This window comes from Aphelocoma coerulescens, chromosome 2 (genome assembly GCF_041296385.1).
Source record: "Aphelocoma coerulescens isolate FSJ_1873_10779 chromosome 2, UR_Acoe_1.0, whole genome shotgun sequence".
Taxonomy (NCBI): Eukaryota; Metazoa; Chordata; class Aves; order Passeriformes; family Corvidae; genus Aphelocoma; species Aphelocoma coerulescens.
Genome location: NC_091015.1, coordinates 160269833 through 160288447, shown reverse-complemented (window position 1 = coordinate 160288447; position 18615 = coordinate 160269833). Strand labels below are relative to the sequence as shown.

Sequence of the window (18615 nt, the reverse complement as noted above, 5' to 3'; positions counted from 1 at the left end):
AAATTACTCATGGATGGGAAATGGTCTCCTCATTGGAGTACAAAGAAATAAGCAGCAGGAGTTGCAATCCATCAACACCTGAATGCTGTGCAGACCTGGTATACTCTTCTTCCATTTTATTTATACCAACTTAAGATGTAAATTCTCAGCAGTTTCTAAAACCTGGTACTAATATCCAGTGTGAGAGAAGTGCTATTCTAAAGATGAAACACACATCACAGTACTGACAGTATTTAGTGTCTGCACAGGAGACATGTTGCACACAGAGGAGGGACATTTACAGTGAGCAGAGAGGTTTCTATAAGTGGTACTGCAAAGCACAAGGGCCAAACCAGAAGGGCTCGTATAATCAGGATGGTCTGGGGAACAGAAGCAATGGTTTGTGGCAAAGGATACTTTATTCCAAATTTATCAGCTGACTATAAAGAAAGGTTACCTTTCCTTACAAATTTGTCCTACGTATCAAATTGCTAGAGAAACCCCATCCTAGAGCAACAGCTCTGCATCCACTGAACAGAGGCAAACCAAGTGCAGAACAAAGAAATATTTTGTTCTTGTTCACTTATGTACAGCTCTCTACATAATTTCAGTCTGCGACACATCAAAAGGGCACCTTCACAAGCAAAACACATGGAAAATGTAACTCCACACACCAAACTTCTTTACCTGAATCATAAAGCCATTTTCTTCATCAAGTTCACAAATGCATCTAACAATTTCATTGAGAGCATCATCTTCATCCTGAGACTCTTCAAAGTTAGTTGAATCAAAATCCTGATTGTATTCATCACCACTAAGTAACAAACTCTCTGTGGAAGAATCATCCAAGAACTCCACATCTGAAAGGTCTAATAAAAATAAATACATGTGAAACTGTGTGTGAAGAGACATAATAATTCACAGAAACGCAGGGAGTTTTGACAGTTAAAAATCTTAATCTGCATTAGCAAAAAAATTGCTCTCAAACACACTGCTGGTATATGAGATTTCTAGATGAATTCTGCAAAGTCCCTTTAATGTGCTCTCCTCAGATGCAGAGTAGCAACACTTAACCAAAGCAAGTACAAGGTAGAACAGCTTAAGGAGTGTAAGCATTTTGATTTAAATAGATGAAGGATAAATCAGTCACTGTATTTATAGCTACAATCCCAAACATAAACCAAATTATTTCCTTTAAAATTCTCTTTCTTAACAAATTAAACCTATAAATTGAAATTTGCTGTTCATTCAACCTACTTTCTCCACTAAGGTCAACGGAGAGGATAGCTCTTGGATACTGGTATGAAGTGTTCTTCTCTGAGAACATGCTGCGCAAAGTCAGAGAGCTGCCCGAGGACCGCGTTAAGGGAGAGGAGCACCTGTCCAGGAATTCAACAGAACTGTCTTCATAATCCGAATAATCTGAAAAGTTAAAAGAAAAGAAGTCGCTCTTACAAAAGTAAAATTCATGACAAAAAACCCCAAAAGAATATTGCATATAGATTATACTGCAGCATTATGTTGACAAGTAAAGAATATCAACGCTGAGGTTATCAGGATGATGAAACTGTAAATAAGAAATGGCAAAAGCTCTTCGTAACATTTTATTAAAAAATTTCCAGTAAGAAACATATTCATCCTGCACCATCTGCTATCCTTAGAGATTCTGCTGGTGACTCTCTCTTTTGCATTGCTACCTAGAAGCAACCACAGATGACCCTGTCAGTTTAAGTTATAAAAGCTTGTCTGCACCCCTGCAGAGGAGCACAGGGAGCCCAAAGGAAATCGCCTTTGAATCTTCCTAGGAGATTGAACCATCCTTGAACCATCCCAGGAGACATCAATGGGCCAAAAGGTCCTGGGATGGGCTAGGGAGCATCCCAGAAGAGTACATACACACAGCCCCAAAGGAAGAGGATGAGCAGGCAAACAACAAACACACCCTGGCCAGGCCCCTATCAGACTCTCCCAGAAGTGCCATCACCTCCATTATCCATGCATGAAACCCCTCATGATCTGTTACCCACAGCAGCTCTCTGGATCATCTTCTGGACTAGGGGCAGTTGCGGCCCAGTGGGCTGCCAGTGGGGGACACTATGGGATGTGGGGCAAAATCATTTTGGGTTTGCAAATGACTTATTATGAAATGTTCAGGGAAGAAAATAAAGGTGGGGAAAATGGATGGACTGAAGTGATTTGGGGAAGAGCAATTATGGGGAGAACAAGGGAATAACAGGATACAAAAGGCCAGTTATGCATTAATAGTTTTGTGGTCAGTACACCCATCTGGCCGTGCCCTGCATCCAGCCTGTGATGGCAAAGGTTGTACGTCTGTCTCCTCGGAGCCATTGAAAAGTTGTCTGGACATAATCCCAGGCAACCAGCACCAGGACAAGGGGGTTGGACCCCTGCACCTCCACTTCCAACCTCAGCTATTCTGTGATTCTTACTAAATCTCATTTCCATCTCTTACACTGGGGAGGGGCTCTCCATTCAGGGCTCAGGTGAGTACATGGTCCGTGTGCTAGCAAATGGAGTGGCACTGCAGGTCGAAAGGTCCGTGTATCTGTGGTGCCAGCACTCAGACTGCAGTGACTGCAGTGCCAGCCCCATGCCAGGGATCTCTGGTCACAGAAGCCCAAGAGCTCATGCTACAGCACCTGCAGCCAGTTCAAGTGTCTGATTGCTTGCATGGATCAAGCTGGACAAGCTGATGAGCAGGTGAAATGGCCTGAGAGCAAGGGGTCAGTGGGTCTGCAAGGGCCAGCTCTGGGTGGAAGTGCCTCTCTAAGCAGGAGAGCTGGGGTGGGGGGGCTCTGGGGACCTGGGGAGTCCTGGCCAGTGCTGGAAGTGTGAGAGAATGCACACTGAAGTGAGACTGTCTGTACTGCAGTGGGGCTGCTGCCCTCTGAGCTTGTATCTGCAGGCACCAGAAACTGGAAAGACTGGGATTCAGAGGAGCTACTGGTAGCCAGTGTCTGAGCCCACCTGTTGCAGAGATCCCCACTGTACTTATATACCTCTGTAGTATCTTCCTGCTCAGCCAGAGAAAGGAGCAGGATGAGGCTGTTATAACACACACACACAAGCATAGACAACACCATGTGCTTCTGCCTGCTGGTCATACAGTGGTACTGACATTTATATTGATACCAGCATCATATCTTTTCCTCTAATACAAACTATTTTCAACAGTCTCAAGAAACATATTTGCAACCCTGTCCCTAATCATAATGACTGGAGAGACTGTCCTAGGAAAGCCATGTAATTGCAAATCATTGAATAGTTAGGCGTGGAAGGGACCTTAAAGATCATTTTGTTCCACGCCCCTGCCATGGGCAGGGGACACCTTCCAGTAGACCAGGTTTTTCAGAGGCCCATCCAACCTGGCCTTCAACACTTCCAGGGATGGGACACCTACAACTTCTCTGAGCAACCTGTTCTGGTGGCTCACCATCCCCTCAGAAAATAATTTCATCCAAATATCTAACCTAAATCTACCCTCTTTCAGTTTAAAACTGTTATCCCTTGCCCTATCACTACACTCCCTTTAAAGAGTCCCTCCCCATCCTTCCTGTAGGTCTCCTGTAAGTACTGGGAAGCTACTACAAGGTCTTCCCCCAGCCTTTTCTAGGCTAAACAGGCTCCCAGCATCTTCTCATAGGGGAGGTGCTCCAGCCCTCTGATCATCATTGTGGCCTTCCTCTGGACCCACCTGAGCATGCCCATGGCTTTAATCAGTAATTATGAGTAGCTACCCATCAAACTTAATTCTTCAACACAAGCAAGTAATCAGATTACTGCACTTTGGTCCTTCTGTAGGAAGCACTCCTGCTTTCACTTGTAACTACAGTTTTCCTGCTATGGGTTCCACAATATCCTCTCCTAGATAGCCTTCCATGAAGTCACTTTTCTCTTTACTGTCTCTGTCCAATGCACACTATCTCCAGCATTTCCCAAATGTATTCACTGTAGTCAACCCAAGGAGCAGCTGTACTTCATGCTGGATGACTTTCAACCTGACTGCAACAGAGCAGCATAAAAACCAGGTGTTACCTACCTTCTGCTACACATGCGTTTTATACAGTCAGTAAATCATACACACACTTGGAGCACAAAGAACAGTTTTTGTTGGAGTTTGTTGGTTTGTCTTAAAGCCTTGTGCAAAACTTATCTGGGGCACCCAACGTACCCATTCTGTCTTCTTCCCCAAGATGCCTCAATTTGGTTTCAACCTAAAGGAGCATGCCTCACACCCTTACACATCTATCCACACCTGGAGTGGATAGTCCTGGAGAGAGAGTGCTGCTTCTTTTGACAGATCAGCTTTTTCAGGGTCAGAAACTGGAGTCAGAATCCACCAGAGTATTTTCATTTCTTCCCCAGTTAAAAAAATAATCCATATTGAATACCTCTGCATTGCTAAACCCAGATTTTCACAAGATGAATTTGCAAAGAATAAAATACTCAAGTTTTACTCACTCTGCCTTTTGCATCTGGATTTAAGATTTCTATTTGTTGAGGCATTAGGCAAATTTTCTTCTCATATTTACAAACACTGGGTAAGACCCCTAGAAATTGGAACCTAAATATGATACCTCTGCCAAGCTTCTAAGTTTCAAGACAAGCTGGTAAAAACACCAAAGGAATAAAAAGATGAGATAAAAAACAACAACAACAGAAAAAAAGAAAAAAAAAACAAACCAAACCAAAACAAAAAAAACCCAAAAAAAACAAGCCAAAAAACCAAAAAAGAACCCAAAAAAACCACAAAAATCCCCAGCCCACAACAAACCACCTTATAACCACAAGAAGACAAAACCAAAGAACAATACTGGGCACATACCTAGCATTTATCAGTATCTTCTTGCAAATACTTAGATGCCTTCCCAGTGCAAGTAAGAAGCTCCCAATGATTTTTAGGTAAAATAAGCAATTGAAGTTTATAGCATAAAATTATATTACTCCAGTATAAAGATGGTGAAGTACACGAAACCTACAATATTGCAATTCACACTCAAGCACTGCATGATCTGGAAGCATTTTCATGTTAGAGCACAAATCTTGGACAGAGAAACAAATAATCCACAAACATTTGTCAAGGCAATAGACAAGGCTGTTACAACAGAGAAGCTGTTAAGGATTAACTGTTAAAGAGGGGGTGCATTGCATACAGTAAACCACTGAAATTCAACAACAAACTAGATACTAGAATAATTTTAATGTCCAAGCAAAATAGAGAGGACACATATACAGAGCTTTAAACAAAGAATTTAAAGAGATGAAAACAACAAGCATACATTTTTGAGGAAGAAAAAACATCTATGAAATATCTATGTCTATCACATAGAGACAGGTTAGAAATACAAGAAAAAGAGAAGTCACAGACCCAAGTGTCCTCTTCATATTTAATGCTAAAACTTACTCTTGGACACGTCTGAAATTTTACATTCATATTGTTTACAAACAAGTTTTACTATCTAATGCTAGAAATATACTGAGTGGTTTCACTTACTTTAAAAAAATGTAAATGGAACTTACCATGCTGTTTTGATTTCTTCTTTTTTTTCTTCTTCTTTTTCTGTTTTGGTTTATGATCTTTTTCCTTCTTCTCCTTTTTCTCCTTTTCTTTTTCTTTCTTTTTAGCTGAAATAAAAATTAAACAATTTAAAGCAGCTTAACCTAAACAAGGCATTCAAAATCAAGTGCTCTAGTTGTCTAGTCAGATCAAAATGATTCAGTTAATTTACTCGATATCTTGGGCACATCTCTTATTAATAGCTGGTATAACAGTTCAAAGAAATCTCATTTGACAAATAGTATAATTTTAAGTATTTCAAAGTAAGACATCATAGCAGAAAAAAATACAGCAAAGTACACAAAATATGTAGTATCATATAAATAGCTTGTAACTTCTATTTTACTTACAGTTTATAACAAAAAGATTTGGGCAAGAGAAAAAGCTTTCACAAGTGCAAAATTCCCAATTATAAAGGCTACATTATCCTAAAACCAGGTACTAGGCCTACAAAAAGACACTTGAGGGAAATTTCAGTATCACAAATCTGCTGCTGCTGTCAGCACTCTGCACTACACAGTGGCATCCTCATAGAAAACTGATTCTGACTAGAATTTGACACATTTTTTACGCTGCAGTTCACTTTTAACCACTGTTGGTATACACATGAGGACAAGTACTTTGACTCTGAAAAATTATTTTTATCCTGTTAATTCTCCTCAGACAAAATACATCCCACATTTTCACTCTATTTCTTAAGTTATCAGCAGGAGACAAATAATAAGGAAATTAACTTGCTACAAAAAATAAGCCTCAAAGTCAGGATTGTTTCCTGCACACAAATTGGATCAGTCTTATCTTCTTGAGGAACACAGAGACAAAACTTCTACCTCCTGAAAAAACAAGGCAGAATCACTTCTGAATTCTTGCCAGTCTCTAATAATTTATTTTGAACACAGGATAAAACCAGAGTCCTCTTCAATTTATATCTTATTTCATAAATTGCCAAATGTTTTGCTAGTAACCCTTGTTTGCTCTTCCCATCTCTGACAGTACAATGAAACAGCCAGTATTATTCATTCTACTAAAAAATCCTTAATCAAATGGAAAACCAGAGGCAGTGGGCCTCTTATAAGTACTTTAGGATCCCTCAAAATCCTTGCTATGGGCACTTTCATTTTATCTTACAAATTATTCTTCTATTACAAACCTGTCATATACACAAAAACTTTTTGTAAGACCTTAACAAACAAAAAGTGCAGCTGGGCCCAGGAAATATTTTATGCTTTTATATCTGCTCTTCAGAGACATTAGGTGTTAGAGAATTTTTCCTTTTTTCCTAAAAATAATATTGCTCTCTATGTACCATATGTTGAAGAACTTTTCTCTTCCAGTTTTCCTTTTCTTTCCATTCTAGCTGCACCTGCAAATTGAAGAATATATGCCATAAGGCCAGTGTCTGGCTGATGACCTACTTTCTTGTAAAAGTCATTAGACTGTAAAAAATCCTAATGGCACACAGTAACAAGAAACATACAAACAATACAATTATTTTTCATGTCATTTTACAATTATTTTTATTGTCTAAAGCACTGGAAACAAAAAGTATTGTAGTTTACCAACTTCTGAGAGCTTGTCCTTCTCAATCACGTTCTTTAATATTTTCTCCTTCAGACTCTCAAAACATTTCTCCTTTATGGGCACAGAGCACTGTGTCTCTGTCCCTTCAGAGCTCACTGATGTGGAAGACCTCTTTTTTTTACTATTCCCTTTGGGTAACTTGAGACTACTGGTTAAAGGCATTTCCAGATGCAAGGCATGTACATGGGACGAGGGTGCTGAAAACAAGAAGATGGATTTACTCGGCATTCCATAAGGATTGCAGCCAGCCAGGGCTGGGTCAGATCACTGAAATGTCAATATTGGTCATATCATCATCACACTCATCAGATAATTACTGCATATGAATGTCTAGATCTTAGTCTTACATACAAGACAATACATGCCACAGAAGGTTTCTTCCTATGTTTTGGAATTTGCACTCTCTTTTAAACTGCCTGTACTGGTTAAAATGTGCTTTTGCTGACACTTCTAAGCCTTTTTGTTTCCTTTATTTCACTGTAATAGAAACCCACAAAAGTAACAGCTAAAGGTGCTGACACTGTCAGAATCATTTAAGTTAATGCTCCATTATGTTTACAGAAAAATTAAGCTCTGGTACAATATTTTTAACCCTATGTATAAAACATTTCTGGTAATTGAATTTTTCATTGATTTTAATACTTAAAATAACTCACTTTCATTAATCCACATTTGAATTACATGCAAAAGTACTGTGATTTGTCAGAATTCAGCATCATATACTGACAATTTCTATCTTGTACTATTTAGAAAAGTTTATTCAGTGAAATATGTAGTTGTTTTTTAGTTTTTTATCTGATGCAAGTTAGAAGTAACAAACTGAAAACAAAACAAAACTGAAATTATAATTTCCACTGCTAATATTTATAATAATTTTAAAATAATCAAACTGGAATAAAAGTTACTTATAAAGAACATTACTGAGGTAATTCAAAACTCTCTATTACTGTGTCCATCAATATTGTGAGAGCTTCAAGTTTCATCTTGTTGTAATCAGGAAAACCTAATTTTTATCAGACCCTTGAGGACATTTTAGGACCACGCCAAGGACATACTGCACAAAAATGCAGCTCTGTGAAGTCATAAGGGGTTCATGTTTTTCCATGCCAGCTGTAAACACTTGGAGGCACCAGTTAACTTTGGTGTCTCTCAGAACAGCCCAACAAAAGCATTACCATGTAAAAAAAAAAAAAAAAAAAAAAAAAAATCCTGAAAAATACCTGCTACTGGTCAAGATATGCAACAAGACAAAATATGGAGCTGAGAATGCACTAAGCAGCATTAAGATAATTTAGAAAATTCGTCAGTCATAAAAAGATTCTGGGGAAAAGGCAACACTTCAGGGCTGACCCTGTACAGTGGCCTTCCCAACTAGGACAGACCAACCAAACTCTACTGGGATACAGCACAGCTCACACAACACCCACTCCCACTCCTACGAGCCTTCCTGGGAACACAACCAAAATGCCACCAGTCAGAAAGCCACAGGGCCAGCAAGAGCAATAGAAAGTGGTGCATCCCGTCTCACACCACACAGCACTTTGAAATGCCAGATGTCCCCAGCTGCAGGACAGCTCTGTACCATGCAATCCAGGCAGCAGCAGCTGCTCAGTTCTGGTGCTGGCTCCTGTCACATGGCACGAGCTGCATCACCATGGCTGGGGCTACCTGAGTCTTTCCACTGCCTCAAATCAACCATCTCACCTAAGACCATAATCCTTTTAAGACTAATTCAGGCTCTTGCCTTTGTCTGTATTTCAAGTGCATTTAGCTTGCTGGAGTACTTATCATTGACACAAAACACTATCCAAATTACTCCTTTCTTGGGTTTCCTAATTACCATTTGTCTCTGTTACAGGACTGAACTGCTCTGCCATCTGTAGAGCAATAAGTATATTTTAGCACATTAGTGAAAGGAAAAAGTGACACTTTCCCACATCATCATGCTATCAACGTCTTGTCTCATTTCTAAAAAGAGTGCAAAAGGATCACCCAAATGCACGTAATTCAGTTAGGTCACTGCCATTTTGATGAAAAGATGTGAGAACGCTCCATCCAAACAACCTCAAGGGAAATTTAGTCTCAACATTAGATGAATTAGTATTTAAACTTTATTACTGAGAAGAAACCCTGACCTGATATCCAAATATGTTTTAATACCAACAGCCAAAACAAAACAAATTTCAGGATCTCAATAATTTTCAAGCACATTTGACAAAGTAATCAATAACTGTTTGAGGGAACACTTATATTGGGCAGAAGTCTGCTCCTGTCAAGCAAATACCCATCTTGCTGTCAGAACTCTCTAAACTGTCTTTCTGTAGTAATCTGAAAATAAAAATTGCTATTATGCCTGTATACACTGCAATGTCATTCTTGGCTTTTACTTTTCTTCATTGAAAATCATTTTAGACTAAGACTCTTAAATTCTCAAATCCTACATAAAGTGTTAAGGCTTGAAAAGTCTACTTTTCAACTGTGCAATCACTATGCTTTACACATAACCACAAAATTAGACAAGGTAATCACTTGGAAGGGCAAGTAACAAATACAACCAGAAAAATATTAGTTCCTTTATGGAAATGCTACCTTTTTTTTTGAAATGCTACTTTTAATTGCAATTTTATTCCTCTTAAGGAGTCTAGCCAGCCACCTCCCACACAGTGAACGTGGGAGGTCTGCAGTTAACACTTAGCACAAAGACAACCAGAGATTGGACTTGGTAAACTACTGATTTTGTCACTGTTCCAAGATCAATTTTATCACTAGAAGACTAATTTCAGATTAAAAAGAAATGCAAACCACAGCATTCCCAGTCCAGTTAATGACATGTTTCCAGTGCTACTCCTCCTGTTATGGCACAGGGAAGTGACACAAGCCCCCTCATGCAAGTACAGGCACAGGACAGGATGTTGTGCCACAAGTACAGCAGCACAGCTGGGCTTGCAGCGCTACTGCTAATTGACATTCATCAAGTTCAAACAAATTGTAGCAATCTGAAGCAACTTATTCTGTTGACTGATATTCTATTTCATGGCTTTCCATGTTTCAAGTAATAGCATAAATACCATCATCTGCATTAATACACAAATCATATTGCGATAGAAATATCAATCATGCTGGTCATATTTAATTTAGTGATTCAAATTCCCAGTGCATAGGATCAATTTTATACCTAAACAGACTTTTAAGTGTCTATCACAGATTAATACTGGACCCTGCCCAAAATGATGTCTTTAGGAAGAATAAGCCCATGAAAAGGTTCTTGCTTGCCTCATAACCAACCCAAACTGGGAACTTCTGGGCAGAGATTAGAACAGCAGGCATTCAAATTAGGGAGTAACTCTGACTGTTAATAGATGGTTGGAGTAAAACAAACAGCCCCAAAGTAACAAGAGCAAGTAACAAGATGAACAATAGTTCATCCCTCTTACAAGCAAGGTAAAGTACTCAGTAACACTGGCAAGAATTTTTAAAAAGAGACCTATATTATTTACTGAAAATTTTGTACATCAGCTGTTTCTTGTTCCTGCTGCAGTAAACCTGTTACCAAGGAAATGATATAAAAGTATGCAATGTTTTTATTTCTTTTAGTCTTAAATGCAAATGTTTCCCATGTAGTTAACCTAATGTTACCCTACTAGCAACATCGTCTATAAGCATTAGGATAGGATATAACAGCTAACAATAATAAATTATATTAGTATTACAAATATTATATTGTTAGATTAGTAAGTGTAACAGTATTTTCCTTTTACTTAAATCTCAAAGCTCAGATTGCTTGCTGAAATTATGTCTGCTCAATATATAATAGTTAAACTAACATAAATGGTGCAGAGTTACAGAAACCAAGAAAAACTACCAAAAATTTAAAGAGAAGCACAACTACAGAAAGACCTGAAGTTCATGTATTCAGAATGGCAAATCTACAGTGTTTTGCAAGTATTCTGACTGACTGTGGATTTAAACTATTTAAAACAAAACAGATGCAGATTTATAGTAGTTCTTTCAGGTCAATTACAGAACAGTTTGGATTTTACTCCAGAGTTCTCAATTTGTAATGTACAGAGTCACAATGCATACACAATGGTAAACAATGCAGTGTATGAAACTGCACTTAGATGTTTCTGCATAACACAAATTAACTTTTCTCAATTATCTCAAGAACGGATAGGAATGAGGAAAGCTTTGGGCACCTCTCCTGTATATATTTGCTTGCCATTGTTTAAACGGATAATCAGAAAAGTACTGATAAATAGAGTGAATCCTATTAATTTTCCTGAAGCATGCAAGAATTTGGTGTAATTATGTGTGCTTCAGGAACATGACTTGAGAACCTGTGCTATTTCAAAGGTAAAACAATGCCTTCTAAAGCAGAGAACACAACAAATTTATTCAATAGTCTAAACTAACTCCAAAGGTTTCAAACCTGAACTTTAAATCTACATTTTTCTTTTTCTTCTAAGATTATGAGAAGGATAAACATGTTTCACCAGAGTTAAAAGTCTGAGATGAACTCGAAACACACATGAATTTCAATTAGAGTCCTAGTGATACCACTGACAGAGGCAGATAGCTCCAAAACCTGCTATGAAATCTGTGAATTAAAGATATCAGCCTGCTTAGATTAGTCTTTCAGGCCACAAAGCTTATACCCAAGAAGCTGTTGGGCTAGATGCTCCAAACCACTGAAGACTTCTAACATTTGGACAAGAAGTCAGTATGAAAGCTCAAGACACAGTTCCATTTATTGCATGAAGGAAAACTCTAATACATGAAAACTAGGAACAAAACAGATGAGTCTGGAAGGTAAAAACTCAGAAGAAAAAAATGTAGCTGGAAAATCAGTTCTTTTAGAGCTTATAACTCTTAAAATTATATAGATATGAAAAAAGGCTCATTAAGCCTTTTTATATACAGTATAAACTCTATCCTCTGGTATAGACTGCAAGCACTTCTGGCTTCCCACTATGAACTCAAGTAGTAACAACAGACAATTTATCAGGGAATGTTTTTCCCTGACACAAACTGTGTGGACATGTCACATAATTTTGAGTCATTAAATAAAGGTGGCTCTAAATGAAATTTATTCTTTCTGTCATTCCTTCAGCTGTGGCCAAGACCAAAACCCAGCTCAACAAACAGGTCCAAAGTGCACTCCTGAGTGCTGGGTTTAGAACTGGTGCACTCTGCCCTGAGTCAGGCCCGTGACAGGAGCAGGCAACTTCCAGCATTACCAAGTATAAATAAAATGAGCCAGAAAATATATCAGAAAAGCCAGAAGTTAAATTCCTAGTAACTGAAATTACTTTTACCAAACAGGAAACAGATGGTTGTTGGAAGCTGTTGCTTTCTTTTATGATCTTGCTCAGTGAGTGGGCAAATACACATCTTCCAAAAGCACTTCTCTTAGTGGCAGAAGACATGACATAAAAAGGACTTTTATAGAAGTAATTTTCCCAGGAATCTGTTATTCTACTGCTGTGAAATGTATCAAGGGCAAACGAAGACTGTCACGTGGTTTCACTCAAGTAATTAAGTAATATTTTAATTTTAATATTTTAAAAACCTTATGTGGTGGCTCACTAGAGATACCCATAGCCCTTATTTTGACAAATGAGTTTAAGAGATTCATAGATTAATAGACTAAAATATGGTTTAAGTATCATAACTCTATCCTTTAAGGTCATGCTGTCCTCCCTTACTATCAATTACACTTATCAAAAACTTTCCGAGCAGAGTATAATAATTTGATTTTTTTTCCCCTATTCCTACTTTTCTGAACTATTTTCTCATGAAACGAAACAAAACAAAACAAGAATTTTTTTTTAAAAGGCTTTAAAAGAATTCCTTCTTGGAAACCGGTTAAAAATGGTATGATACCCACAAAAGAGACTTATTTATAAAAAAAATTATATTAACACCTAGCATACACTGGATAAAAACATCCCACTTTCAGGGTCTGCAAACCACTCTGTCAATCCTTCCCCAAATCTCTTGGTTACCTCTATCCAAGTGTTTCACATAAACCACGTAGACAATAAACTGCTACAAAGGGAGAGGCAGCACAGAGTTGCAGCACTGGGCTCTGTGCTGATTTTGACGGTGACCAAGTCTATATAAAGGTTTTTGATGATTTTTCAGAAATGTTTTTAAGCAACATCTTGTAGCAAGCAGAGGACAGAATTTCCACTGCAAACAGAAGCAAAGCAGAGGAGTGCTGACTGTCTTCAAGAACATCACTGTTTTAAAGCCAAAGCCACAAAATAGCATGTTAGTAAACACTTCATTAATTATTTTTACAACTTTTAGCAAAAATATTTTTGAAAGAAATACTGCTTACTACATTCCACGTTCTCAGATTCCCCTTAAAGCGTGTTAGAAGTGCTAAGGCAGCTCTAAGCCAGTGAAGACAAAGAATATGCAGATGAATGGAGTCCAGAAGAGAGGCAGGTTTTTGAGTGTGCAGAAAGGAAAATAAAAAGTATCCCCTCTGTCTGTGGGATTGAATACACACACATTTTAACCCTACAACTATAAATCTCTCTGGTTGTATACTGAATCTCTTTACCTGACGCTGTTGTAGCTACTCTTCCATCAGTTACTGCTTTGGAAGAAAGATATGTAATCATCTGAATATCTTCCTTGTCTTTACTGGGATATTCATTACGGAAAGTGGATTCTGTGGATAATGGTGCTGTAACTTCCGAACTACGGCTTAAATCAAGAGGGAGACATGGTCCACGCTTCTCAAGTGACACATGAGCAACATCAGGTACTACATAAAAGAAAAAATGTCATATTAAAAAAGATACATGGGTCCAACAAACAAGTCTGGATTGCAGCGTTACATAACATAGCAACAGCATACAGCTTTAGCTACAGCAAGTCAAAATATTCCATTAGTTGAAAACCATGAAAGGTCTAATTTTTATGATTCAATTTCTCTCGGGCAGTTCTTTATTAGATTAAGATACATTACCCTCCAATTTTGATGACTGTTGGTTTTGACCACTGATGGAGAACACTTTTCCACCAGTAACTGAAGAGGGAGAAGAAACTTTTTCTACAGAATCATCAGGCAAGGAGCAAGTGGCTAAACGCTGTGATCTTCTTCTCCGTTGGCTATTTTTGTAGGATCTAGGGGAATTCACTGGCTGTGATGGACCTAAAAAGAGATCTTTCAATGTTCATGAAGCAGAGAGATACACCATCATCTTACCGCAGCATTTGAGATCTAAAGATGGGGAGTGCTTTAAGTAGCTCTTGCTTGCAAAGCTGGTAGTCACAGCAAAACTGGTAGAAGTAATTACAAAACTGTGACTACCAGGAGCAAAGAAAGATTTATGCTCAACACAGGATTCTGGTTTTTGCTTATTATAAATTACTAGGGCACCTACTTCCCAACTGCTAAAGGTGGTTGTTTTAGGCAAGCAGTGTATTTACAGTAAGCAACCCTCCCCACACAACCCAGGAAGTAGGCTACTTATAATGGAAGGGGGTAACAGGATTTAACAATAAACAGAACAAATGATCACAGTTAAAGATCTAATAAGTCATGGATAGTGTTAACATACAACTTGAAAAAATAATCAAAAACAGTGTTTAATTTTACATCCCACCTCCTGCCTTCTGCTAACCTGATATCAATACCCCAACTGAAATTCAAATGCACACTGCCAGTGCATGGCACAATAAGAAGGCTCCAGAACTTTACACTTAACAAAAAAAGAAAGGGGGGGGAGGAGGATTGATATAGGTTAATATAGGCCTGATTCATTAAAAACAAAAAACCCACACTCCCCTACACCTCTCCAATATTACTCAGTTTCACAAAATTTTGCCTTAGAAAAACATTTAAGTCACTATTACACTGTAAATCACTGTTCTCTCCTTTTTGTAAGCAGTTTTTAGAGTCAGATATACAGATTTAAAAATAAAAACACGGCAAAACCAACTTTCCAGTAGAGGTAGAAAAAATGTGGAAGCCAAAGACTAAAAGACAACACTAACAAGATCTAATCTACTAAGTAACCAAGTTTTAAATAAGCTATTTAAAAAAAATATTGCTACAGAGAAGTCCAACTTAATCCAAAATATAAGCATGCTCCAGGAAAGCTACTTACCATTGCTCTAGGGGTGGGGATGGAAGGCGTATTACAATATGGATGACTGCTAATATTTTGTGGGGACAAAATACAATTTTTACCAATGTGTACTGAATAAATGAAGAAGGCTGAATTTGCACCCCTCCCTTTCCCACTCATTTAAAGTTATCTGTGAGCAAAGATTAAAAAGAAACTTATAAGTGAAACTATAAAATCAAGGTTAAGGGGAACACATGATGCAGGTTGAGTCTTCCATCCTCAATTACTACTATAAAAGTGGAAAAAAAAAAAAAAAAGTAGCTTTTGACTTACTGACTCCTGCACTTATTTTAACCCTTGGCCTCATAATTTAATGTTCTTTAGGCCAAGAACCTGACACTAAACAACTCTAAAAACCTAACGTAATCTCAAAAAAAAAAAATCATAGAAATACCTTAATAGTCACAAAATAGAATGTATTCAAGCATGCAGCATAAAGCTTTCCCTATTCTTCTGATAAACAGTATTTTGGTACTTGGCAAATCAGTCACACATGTTAAGAAGCTGAAAACCCATGGGATTTTTCTGGGACAAGGAAACACAATTTTTTATATTTTTCCACCACAGATCTTGAACCCATCTTCTCTTTCACATCGTGTTTGGAGGAAATATCACATAAGGTGAAGAATGCCACAGCCAACAGGTACAGAACGTCAGCCTGCTGAAGGTGAAGTTTCTCAGAGAAGGAAAGGTCCACACCAAGGTGTACGTCTTTTCTTTTTAATGAATCAGGCCCTTTTCAGAAGGGAGGTTTGATTTTTCCTGTATCACTGTTAATGCTAGTGTGAAGATTTAAGCTAGAGGGAAAGCCAACCCTTAAAAGCCATGCCTCTATAAATATCAATATATTATTTAAATGTATTACTTCTGGTAGAGTAATTCAAATGCCTTATTATGTGACTTGACTTTTTAAATAGTGAGCTACCCCTAATTCTCCCACTTGGACATTTTATTTAAAGCAGATTCATTTTTAAAAGCAATAGCCATTTACAACCAAAGAAAATTTCTGTATATCTCTTATAAGTAGTTACGGTATTTTTTTTAAAATGTCTGTGCTCACTAGTTTTATTTATCACAGAAGAAGGAAGCTGAGAGACCAGCGTCAAATCCTCGACTTGTATTAATTCTGGGGAAAGTGGTGATTTAGGGGGCTTTATACACCCGGAAGAATCTCCAGATTCTTGTTTGCATTTCTTGCTGCGAGCCTTTCCTGAAGACAAAGTTGAGGATAACAGTGCAGGTTTCTGAATGTTGGCAGAACTGCTAATATCAGCTTCATTTTTTTTCTGACTTTGTGGTTTAGGTGAAATCTCCTGAATAAATAATAAAAAATTGATACTTTTATTTCAGTTTCTTCGCTGTAGTTCTTGTATTCTATTTTGCTCTTTTTAAAAGCAATTTTAGTACTCAAACATATATTAAAGCAACATTATTTTAAGTACAAATGAAAACTATTTAAAATGCATCACATTAAATTTTGCTTTTTTTAAAGGAGCACTACCAATTGTTTTCAGTATTCAGAATGCTCAATTCTTACTATTTCAAACACCTGCAAAAAGCCTGAAAATAAAACATTTTCCCTCTATTCCCAATTTAAAAATTAAATGAAGTATTTTTAGTTTTCTCTTTCATCTTCACTGTCAGTGCAGTCTCCCAGTAAAACCTGGAGGGCATCTGTTCCCAGCCAGAATACACACACTGATGCACATCACAGAGCATTTCATGCTGGAAGGGACCCGTAAGGATCCCCAAGTCCTCCTCCCTGCTCCTCACAGGACTGCCTGCTGCTGAATCATGACTGGGAGTGTTATCCAGACACTCCTTGAACTCTGGCACTGCTATGAGCAAACAATCCTTCCTCAGAGGATTTCAGGTCTAAAAAAAGTTGCCAAGGTTTTCCCGACACAGTCATTTCCCCAACCAGAGATGGGAAAAAAAAAAAAAAAAAAATTAAGCAGTTCCTCAGGAAAACTGTATTTAACAAGGAATTTGTATTTTTGAGAACCTGAAAAAGTTGATAATGCTCCTTTAAGGAATGTCTGAAAACAATGAAAATTTTCCACCACACTCTCACACAACCCCTTTCAGTGCTGGGAGTCTGGATTTCACCACATTATATGTTTGTGCAAACATGAAGAAATCACAACTTCTAGCACCACAGGGTTAAACAGATTGCTAACTGTCGGGGGAAAATGAGCAGATGAAGAGTTAAAATAGTTTTTGAAGGAAAAAAGTCAACATATAATGCATCTCTCCAAATTCCTCAATTTTCATCCTTCTTAACACAAATAGTGCTATTTTTAGACCATTAGCATGCATTGACAGACATTAGCATTTTAAATTTTTAACTGGAAGTTCTTCCTACATTACCAAAACTGTGCATGTGTTACAACTTGCCTAATAAGGGCAAACTGCAATATCTGAACATAATTTCTCAGGCCTGTCTCCCTTCTTGTCCCAGTTACATCGTACAGCATGGTACCATCTAATAAAACCATAACTAACAAAGCAGAGAGGTATATCTAGAACATGTGCACCACTTTATCCAAACTAGAAACATTGTATCTCTGGTGATTTGAGGGTATTGTTGAGTTTTGTTATAAATCGCAATTTTATTTTCCACTAGAACTTTCCATGATCCAGTGGAGGAAAAACAAAAAAAAGCAAAACAAAACCCCACAAGTGCACATTCTATGTCTGTAAAAAGGTGCCCCTGAATGCTATAGGAACGGCTCGCTGGGAGTATCCTGTAAAGATCCGGTGCAACACATCCCATTCAGCAGACATCAGTTCTACCTTGAATAACTCCATTACACATGTACTAAGTGTAGTTTATTCATTTAAATAAAATAATCCATGAACTGTAGAGTATACCTATGCTGGTTATGAGAGGTATTACCAGAAATTAATTAGAGTCGTAACTTGTAAATAAACAATTTTATTGTTCATCTTCACAGATGTGAAAGACATACTACAGCATCCATTACTTTCAAATTACAAAGTTATTTAAACAAGATTAAAAAAATTAAATTAAGATTTTGATAAGGTGCTTAACCTCTTAACAGGACAAATTAACATTAAAAATCTTAATGAATTAATGTTATCCATCTACTCAGGTCTTGGTCAAAAGGAAATATAACATGACATACCCTAATACAATTAAATAAACTACTGTATCTGCAACTAATCGTCTGAGCTTTTGGGTTTAAGACCACGGTAAACTAAAAATGTATAAATATAAACAAAAACTTTCATCAACAGAGTCAGTTTTCGGCTATTGGCCTGAATACTTCTACCATATTCTGTATTACATTATTAAAAAAACCTAGA

General features: G+C 37.6%; 1 protein-coding gene across 8 annotated transcripts in view; it reads right to left on the bottom strand.

Annotated features, from left to right (window-relative positions):
- PHF20L1 (PHD finger protein 20 like 1) overlaps nucleotides 1-18615 on the bottom strand; it is a 56602-nt gene that overhangs the window by 14680 nt on the left and 23307 nt on the right. For 4 of the 8 annotated variants that reach the window (XM_069005503.1, XM_069005507.1, XM_069005504.1 and 1 more), the window contains 8 exons: nucleotides 16346-16598; nucleotides 14121-14306; nucleotides 13710-13916; nucleotides 7117-7335; nucleotides 6864-6920; nucleotides 5521-5625; nucleotides 1237-1401; nucleotides 667-848 (listed from right to left, as the gene is read on the bottom strand). In XM_069005503.1, coding sequence (XP_068861604.1) covers nucleotides 667-848; nucleotides 1237-1401; nucleotides 5521-5625; nucleotides 6864-6920; nucleotides 7117-7335; nucleotides 13710-13916; nucleotides 14121-14306; nucleotides 16346-16598 — 1374 coding nt within the window. The remainder of the gene's footprint in view (nucleotides 1-666; nucleotides 849-1236; nucleotides 1402-5520; nucleotides 5626-6863; nucleotides 6921-7116; nucleotides 7336-13709; nucleotides 13917-14120; nucleotides 14307-16345; nucleotides 16599-18615) is intronic. The other 4 variants (XM_069005508.1, XM_069005510.1, XM_069005506.1 and 1 more) reach the window with 3 other exon arrangements.